This window comes from Lolium rigidum, chromosome 4 (assembly GCF_022539505.1).
Source record: "Lolium rigidum isolate FL_2022 chromosome 4, APGP_CSIRO_Lrig_0.1, whole genome shotgun sequence".
NCBI lineage: Eukaryota > Viridiplantae > Streptophyta > Magnoliopsida > Poales > Poaceae > Lolium > Lolium rigidum.
This window is the reverse complement of record NC_061511.1, coordinates 257,317,225-257,326,730: the sequence shown is the minus strand read 5'-3', so window position 1 is coordinate 257,326,730 and position 9,506 is coordinate 257,317,225. Positions and strand designations below refer to the sequence as shown.

Below are 9,506 nucleotides of genomic sequence, written 5' to 3'. Positions count from 1 at the left end.
ATCTCCCGACAACGGCGCCGTAAAATATGCTTGATGGCGTGTAACTCACACGTTCGTTGGGAACCCCAAGAGGAAGGTATGATGCGCACAGCAGCAAGTTTTCCCTCGGAAAGAAACCAAGGTTTATCGAACCAGGAGGAGCCAAGAAGCACGTTGAAGGTTGATGGCGGCGGGATGTAGTGCGGCGCAACACCGAGATTCCGGCGCCAACGTGGAACCCGCACAACACAACCAAAGTACTTTGCCCCAACGAAACGAGTGAGGTTGTCAATCTCACCGGCTTGCTGTAACAAAGGATTAGATGTATAGTGTGGATGATGATTGTTTGCAAAGAACAAGTAAAGAACAAGTATTGCAAGCAGATTTGTATTTCAAGTATAAAAGAATGGACCGGGGTCCACAGTTCACTAGAGGTGTCTCTCCCATAAGATAGCATGTTGGGTGAACAAATTACAGTCGGGCAATTGACAAATAGAGAGGGCATAACAATGCACATACATGATATGATGAATATTGTGAGATTTAATTGGGCATTACGACAAAGTACATAGACCGCTATCCAAGCATGCATCTATGCCTAAAAAGTCCACCTTCGAGGTTATCATCCGAACCCCTTCCGATATTAAGTTGCAAAACAACAGACAATTACATTAAGTATGGTGCGTAATGTAATCAATAACTACATCCTCGGACATAGCATCAATGTTTTATCCCTAGTGGCAACAACACATCCACAACCTTAGAACTTTCTCGTCATCGTCCTGCATTTAATGGAGGCATGAAGCCACTATCGAGCATAAATACCCCCTCTTGGAGTTAAGAGCAAAAACTTGGCCGAGCCTCTACTAATAACGGAGAGCATGCAAGATCATAAACAACACATAGGTAATAGATTGATAATCAACATAACATAGTATTCTCTATCCATCGGATCCCGACAAACACAACATATATAATTACAGATAGATGATCTTGATCATGTTAGGCAGCTCACAAGATCCGACAATGAAGCACATGAGGAGAAGACAACCATCTAGCTACTGCTATGGACCCATAGTCCAGGGGTGAACTACTCACTCATCACTCCGGAGGCGATCATGGAGGTGAAGAGTCGTCCGGGAGATGAATCCCCTCTCCGGCAGGGTGCCGGAGGTGATCTCCAGAATCCCCCAAGATGGGATTGGCGGCGGCAGCGTCTCGCATAGGTTTTCCGTATCGTGGCTCTCGGTACCGGGGGTTTCGCGACGAAGGCTTTAAGTAGGCGGAAGGGCAACGCGGGGGGCCACACGAGGGCCCCACACACTAGGCCGGCGCGGCCAAGGGCCAGGCCGCGCCGCCCTATGGTGTCGGTGCCTCGTGGCCCCACTTCCTTTTCCCCTCGGACTTCTGGAAGCTTCGTGGAAAAATAGGCCCCTGGGCGTTGATTTCGTCCAATTCCGAGAATATTTCTTTACTAGGATTTCTGAAACCAAAAACAGCAGAAAACAGCAACCGGCTCTTCGGCATCTTGTTAATAGGTTAGTGCCGGAAAATGCATAAATACGACATATAATGTGTATAAAACATGTAGATATCATCAATAATGTGGCATGGAACATAAGAAATTATCGATACGTCGGAGACGTATCACCCAGCTCGCTGAGGAGGAGGCCAAGCGTGCCGAGGACGCCGCGGTGGCGTAGGCGATCGCCAGGTCGCTCAACGACCTCGTCCCCGCCGACAACGCCCTCCCCATGGACGCCGCGCTCGACTGGTCCAGGCGGGACTGGGAGCGGCAGGAGGCAGAGCAGCAGAGGCGCCTGCTGGACCTGGCTGCCGCGCGGCAATGCACCGTCCGCGCCGCCGCACCGACCGTCGCGCCTGTTCCCGTGCCGCTCATCAAGCTCAAGAAGAGCAGCGACGACGAGCTCTACCGGCCGACGCCACCACGCGGCGACCCTGGCCAGGGTTTAAGCCGTTGGTACGAGGCGCCGCCGCCCGAGAACACCGGCAACTCGAGCGACGACGACGACGGCGGCGACTACATGACCTTCTACCGCCATTTCGGCATGTAGATCGCCGTTATTAAATTTTGTTTTTGTTTCTCTGTGGCTGAATTCAAATATATTATGAATTCCTCCTATATATGTACGAACTCGTATATATATGTTAAATATCTTTAAGTTTCGCCTATGTTTGAACGAATTTCATCTTGTTTTGTCTAAATTCGCCGTTATTTGTCCAAAATTTTCATCCATCCTAGGCTCGCCGCTGGGGAAATAGGCCTCCCCAAACCAAACTTTACATCCATCCGACGCTAAATAACGCCGGATTTCGGCCTAGGGAGCCCAACGGCGGAGATGCTCTTACATGTAGCAGCATACCTCCACGTGCTTTTGTGTCAATTTTTGTCTGGTTGTGCGTGTGCTGATTTAGGTGGCACTACAATTATAACTTTGAACAAACCTAGAATTTTGTTCTAGTATGTTCATATGTCTGTTGTTCAATTATGTGAGATGATTTATGTGAGATTTGTTCTATCACAAGGCGATCCGAAACTAGCATCAGGGGCTGGCAAGAGAACGGCATCAACGTATGGTATTTTTGAAGCAGAGATATTTTTACCATAGAAAATAAACCGATGAACTGCATAATAATCCTGTCTAGTGGTAAACATGCAAGATGTTCTAGTACTACCCTAGCTTCACCAACGCGCTATAGGAAATTTGTCCTATGACAAGGCGATCAGAGGTTCTTAATTTGCGCAGCATCGATCGAAAGCTCCTTGTTTCCGGCGGGCGGCTAGAACTGCCCCGCTAGTGGTGCGGCGGCGCCGAGAGGGGCGACCCAACGTGCGCCTTGGGTGGACATTGGTAGCATTTGGCGAAGAGGCCAAAGGTGTCGATCTGCTTGACAAAGTTGGTGACGCTGGCCCAGCCGCCGAGCCCGAAGCCGACGACCAGCACCCACACGACGACGAAGAGGTTCACCACGAACATCCCGCTCCAGCTCGGCAGGAACGCCGGTGGCTTCTCCGCCGCATTCTGTCATATCAAGTACATTAAACAACGCGTCAAACACATGAGCATAGGTGGATCATTCGATGTAATACGTGCGCATATATAGCAGATGGTTAATAATACCTGTCTGGCGGAGGCCGAACGGTAGGTGAGCATGTGCGCGACGGCGGGGATGATGTAGACGGTGAAGCTGACGAGGAGGGCGCCGACGGCGGAGTTGATGGGCCCGAAGAAGGGGAAGATGATGGCGAAGAACCAGATGGGGACGACAATGGGGAGGCGCGCGAGGGCGCGGAGGAAGATGCTGCCGGTGTGGTGCATGCCGATGGCCTTCTCCCACACGAAGTAGAGCGGGGTGCAGGCAAAGCCGAAGGTGATGAACTGGTGGATGAGCATCAGGATCACCGCCGCGTCGCGCCACCCGGTCTTGGGGAGCAGCGAGAAGGCATTGGAGTGCGTGAGCAGCGCGTCGCCGAATGCCCAGTACATGGTCGCCGCCGACGGCAGCGTCAGCGTGAAGACGTACAACGTCGCCACCAGGTAGATGTACTTGAACTTGCGAGGTTTCCACATGGCGTGCATGATCTCGCTGCATGGATGCGCACAACCATCGTCAGTCATGATCAAAACCTGTGCTCAGTATTCAGTAAGTTTGTTCAGGAATGAACCAGTAAAAACAGCTTGTTTAGAATCGTTGTCCAGTTACCTGCTACACTACGCTACACTGCATGAACAGTTTCGTGAAAACAACATGTACTACTACTGATTAAGTGTTGTCAAAAGGAAGGGGATTGATCATCTTATGCTTACGCCAGTTCGATACAGAATGAGAATAAACCTTTGGAATTAGCGTACTACGTACACGCCCTTTCAGCACATGTGCGTAGATGCTTTACGTTGATGGAATGTTAAGCTAGCATGGGTAAAGTAGTGCTTCTCCTAGTCAGGACATTTAGAGGGATAGGGACATGAAGAATCTGCCTTAACTTTCTCTTCATGATTCGGCTACACATGCTTCCCGGGTTAAGTACATATCTGGCCAACAAATAAGGCCAAATGAAGCAATTCCCGACAAATCTAAGGTAATATATGGCCACTCGCTGGTAATGGAATTAGTAGAGATTCAGATTTTCACCGAGAATTCGGCCAGCCCAAGCCCAGGCGAAAAAACCATATTTTTGTCAGGTTTCATATAATTCAGTGGAAATGCTGATCGACAAGGGAAACTGGGTCCCCGCAAAAAAAAAAAAAAACAAGGGAAACTGGGGACTTCGAACGGAATACCAAAGTTGGCATTTGTGCTTTTTTGCCCACTAACCAAAGGGGTTACCACTTACCACTAATAGATCAGTTCGAATCATGAACAAACCATGGCCCGCACAAGAGGGCAACTAGGACGACGGATTTGGTATACTTGATGTGAAATCCGCACTAGCGAGATGGAATGATGGAAACCAAACCAGTCCACATCATCCAACCTCCGAAAAGAGCATTTTTCTCGCTACAAAAAGATTTCTTAAGACAAAGCTCTCTCCCTAATTAACAAGTTGAGGTTTGAACACCCCACCGATGCTACTACTGATTATTCCTCGCGCTGGATCTCATCATTAATCGCGACGCAAAGATCATCATACTAGATGGCACCCACAGATTAAGCATGGGGAATGGATTGTTGGAATAAAGGGCATTGAAATCCATATTCAGTGGCTAGTATATATAGCAGTGGACCTTAAGCAGGGCTGTACTAGGAGTTGATCGCCTAGCTCAGTGCCTATGTGCAGCAACTGACGGTAAGAAGCTAGGACAGGTGGTTTCCACGAGCGCCGTAAACCATTGTTTACTCGCCGTGATTGGCTTGCCCTGATCTAGCTACAACAGAAATTCTCACTACAAGATCTTACTACTGAATAAATAAGATGGCAAGTTGGGCTGGAGCGAGGAGGGGACCAAAAGGAAGATGGAATGGAAGCGACACTGGATTTTCAACCCTATCCACGCACAGATAGCACTACGCAAAAGCTGCACCAGGTGAAAGTGTCGACGATATATATCGGTGCGCTAGTTAGAAAACCATGCCCATAGTTGTGGTGTGGGTACTTACACGGTGACGGCGTGGCCGCCAAAAGTGTAGAGGATGTTGGTGGCGCCAGTGAAGTAGAGCATGAGGCTGCTCGGGCCCGAGTGCTTGACGCCATCGACCTGCGATGTGATCGGTGCACATTGTTAGCTAACTGTTATCTAGTGCGAAACAATCAATGACAAGAACTTGACATTGTTGGCGAACAAGGTGGACTGACCTTGCCGTGGACGGCGGCGGCGATGGTGATGTACCATGCAGTGTATGTGGTCATGCCGAGGCCGAGGAATGACCAGATGCGGTAGTTGTGGAAGGAGGGGATGAAGACGGTGGTGGCACAGCAGGCGCCGAAGATGTAGGTCCATGTCCGCTTGTCCAGCCGGTCGTTGATGTAGTAGATGTTACTGCCACCATTAGTATGGTTTGAGCATTGGATCATCTCCAACAGATAGCAGTTGCGCAGTTAAAATTAACAAGGGGTGCCTGAAGGGTGACTGAACAAACCTTGCGCAGGCGATGAGCTGGATGACGGAGCCGAAGAGGAGGAAGGTGCAGTTGAAGGCGAGGCCGGCCACCTTCCAGTACGGGCCCAGCAGCCCATCGAGGACTTCGAACCACTGGTGAACACCAAAAGTAGAAGGAAAAAGGAATCCATGATTTAGTTAGTACATTCCTGTTTGATCCGTGTGTGTCCTAGTCCTAGATTAAGTGAGTAACTGAACAGAGCAGATGCATGCTTATCGCGTTGCAAGTCTTGCTTCAGCGATAAGGAACTGGTCAAGTTCAGAAAGAAACGGTATGCGGCAGGAAAGGCGGAACCGAAACGAAACTGAAAGACTGACAGAAGCAAGCCCAGCACCAGCAGAGTGGAGTGAGCTAGTGATGAACCGAACGAAACTGAAAGACTGAGTGAAGCTGAAGCAAGCCAGCCAGCAGAGTGGAGTGTGGTGCCGACTGACCGACTGATTGATGAGTGATGGACCGACCTGTATGACGTGGTTCTTGAAGCTGACGCCCTCCTTCTCCTTGCGGGCGCGGTACTCGACGTAGAGGACGCTGATGAGGTAGGCGGTCCAGCTGCCCATGAGGCCGTAGAACACCTGCAGCAGGAGGCCCGACACCATCCCCAGCTGCGAGAAGGAGTAGGGCAGCGTCAGCAGCACCTGCGCAACCTGCAAACCATCGCGGACGAGAGAGAATGCGCATCATGTTGACTACTTCCAGAGATCATAGGCGTTCAGAGATCATGCATACCTGGTTGGAGGCGCAGCTGAACCAGGCGTCCCAGACGGAGCCGCCGTGCCACAGCAGGTCCTTCATGCTCAACTTGCCGCCGCCGCCCTGCTGCTGCTCGGAGTCCTCGCCGCCGTCCCACGCCGTGTCCATCGCGCGCACCTCCCCCCTGCCGTTGGCGCCGTCCGCCATGGGCACGATGGCCTCCTCCGCGTGATCGCCCGGCACCATCCTCACACCGATCGCCGGCCGCGCTCTCTCCTTCTCTTACGCACACAGAAGAACGCAAGAACCCGAGGAAGTAAGAAAACACGCAATGGCTGCAGGAAACAGAGGAGGAAGACACGCACAGCACCGGCTATATATGCAGAATTGCAGACACTAAATTACAGCACCAACCTGTCGCGCGCCGGGCAGTAAATTAATGAGTATCGCCGGACAGTTGGACGCTGTGGACAGAGCAGCGGCAGTAGAAGCCGCCGATGGAATTTACTGTGCTATCGAAAGCCGGCTCGTACTTTTCTGCAGGCAGGCAGACAGGCAAGCAGGCGCCGCCCGGAGCCGAAACTGCAGAGGTCGCGATGGAGGCACAGCCGTTACTTCGCCGCCCGCTTTGCGGGATCTGGCAGCAGCTCTGCTCCCGGATCTTCGCTCCCCCTTCGCCCGGTCTCCCCGGCCCCGTTCTTCGCTTTGCGAGGAGTGAAGAGCCGACGTGGGAGTGTGGGACGGTGGGAGGGGGGAGCGTGGCGTGCTTTCTGCTGATCTTGACGAGAGGACTTGGGTGTGGGAGAAGGGAACCGCGTGCCGCTTTATATCCATCCGCTTTGACGTGTGCTATACTACAAAATTCCAGAGCAAAATATAAATGACAATCATCATGCACATCAAATAAAATGGTAGGATAATCAAGAAATCATAAATGTAATTAACAGGCTACAAGTATAGCTGTGATTATACTACATATAATCAACTTTATTTCTCTGCTAAACATTGATGAATAGATAAGCATGAAGTTATTAATCGTTTTTTATCATGCATAAAAATAAATTGGAAGTATAATAAGAGCAATGAATGCTATTCCATCTTTTTTCCCTATTATAAGGTGTATTTGTTTTTTAATGGTGCATTCCGAATATTTAGGTGTATTTCCTCTTTATTACTATCCAACTAATTGACAGGCTATGTATAGCCTAATGGGTGAGACCACTCGGACTAATTGACTTGATAAAATGGACAAGTGTATACTACCTCCATCCCAAAGCTTAATAGTTATATTATTTTTAGAAAGTTAAACTATGTTAAATTTGACTAAGCTTTTACAAAAAAATATTAACATGCAAAATACAAAATTAATATCACTAAATAGATAATAAAATATATTTTCGTAGGGTATCTACAAAATATTATATTTGTTAATGGATTGTTCTAAAAGTTTGATCAAACTTTACTTCGTTTGATGTTTCAAAAATATATAAGCCTTAAGCTTTGCAACGCAGGTAGTATGAGATAAGAAAATGTAATCAAATCCTTAAAAAATGTGCAGATGAGCGATGCAACGCAATATACCTTATATTTTTGATTTTTTTTCTCAAAAAAATATATGAATTAACGAAGGGAGTAATTCATAAATTTGTATTTATTAGTTTTTTATTTAGCTACATTGCAATTCAAATACGATAAGATTGTATTTGAGACCAAAAAAAATGTTTTCATTGCAACTGGTTTGAGGAAGCTAGAAGAAACTAACTTCCAAAACGTGTCATGTAATATGAAATATTTTTCATGCATATCATGACATGATTATCACTGAGAAATGCCCAATTCCTCCAAAACAAGAACTTCCTAGATTTTGGAGCTTGCATGTGGATTATGCCGCGTCATTGTTTGTGACTTATTTGATTTTTTCAAAGAGATGTTTGAATAACTCAAAATTTTGCACGAAAGTTATACAAGAAAATAAAATTACGCTCGGCTTCTACATAATAGTATGCATACTTTTATTCCTGCAACAAAAGGAAAACACTACGTTGCTGGATGATCAATCCGTAGACCACTCGTACATCCATGCTAGGTAAAAAAATCTTGGATGTCCTCTCCACCTTTTTTTTTTTGATAAAGGGAATATATTAATATCAAGAAGATACCAATTATACCCAGCCTCTGCAACAACGCACCGCCCTAATGGCACTACGGATGCACACAGCCAAAAACAAGAAAAGAAAACTAAGAAACAAAAATCCCGCTACAGTATCTCGGGCCTAACAACAGCAATACATCCACCGCCAAGACAACACATGAATTACAGACTCTCCAAAAACGACGCCTCCAAGAAGGGAACAGTGCCCAAACACCGTCGTCGCCCGATCAAAGATCTTAGATTTTCACCCTAAAGATAGTCCCCGCTCTCAAAACAATGCCTCCACCAAGGTCATTGCCAGGCACAACCAATTAAGGCCAGACCTTGGGTTTTCACCCTGAAAGGTAGGACTCTGCACTTCACCTGTGTTGTCGCCCCCACTTTCATACCGCTGTTGTGAAGCCCGGAACACCAAGCAAGTCCCTCAACAGCGCGGAGACTTGAACTTCCCTTAGCTAGTCCTCCCCTCCGGCCTTCATGAAATTCTCTTCTTCCGACTTTCATCATGGATCCATAGTCACTTGATGTCAACACGGAAAAAGAGCTTCGCGCCGCTCCCTCCAAAACCAATCGGTCGGAATAAAAGCATGGGTGCGCACGACCGAATACCTCCGATCCAGCAAACTCCAGGCAAAACACTGTTACATTCGCTGGCGGAGCCTTCCGGAACTCAACCCCCCGGCCAGATCACGAGTCCAGGCCTCCGGTAGGTCCTCCTCTTCACGCAAGAGAGGCCCTAGGACCGCCGCCTTTATTCAGGTCGGACCCCCACGTCGGCGACCATCCCAGGCTGGCGAAACCAACCCTCCACCGGCGACACCATCGCCGGCTTCCAAGCACCTCCATCTCGCCGCCGGATCGCGGTGATAGATCAAAAGATCCACCACCACCAACCGCAAGCCGACCCTCTCCGGCGAAGAAGAGGGCCACCTCCTCCGTCGAACCCAAGGCTGCTGCCCCGGGCGCCCTCGTGTCGCGGAAGAAGCCCGAGATCGCCTCCTCGCACCGATGAGAGGCGGGGGAGAGGGCATGGCGCAGACCGATGGCCTGGCCGCCGTCC

General features: G+C 49.0%; 1 protein-coding gene across 1 annotated transcript; it reads right to left on the bottom strand.

Moving 5' to 3' along the window:
• Positions 1-2,754: 2,754 nt before the first annotated feature.
• LOC124650327 (auxin transporter-like protein 2) lies at positions 2,755-6,540 on the bottom strand. The gene is made up of 7 exons (XM_047189867.1): positions 6,331-6,540; positions 6,063-6,248; positions 5,581-5,693; positions 5,297-5,480; positions 5,101-5,198; positions 3,123-3,588; positions 2,755-3,023 (listed from the first exon to the last, which is right to left on the bottom strand). Exons 1-7 carry the CDS (start codon positions 6,538-6,540, stop codon positions 2,796-2,798), a joined length of 1,485 nt encoding a protein of 494 aa, XP_047045823.1. The 3' UTR covers positions 2,755-2,795.
• Positions 6,541-9,506: the final 2,966 nt, after the last annotated feature.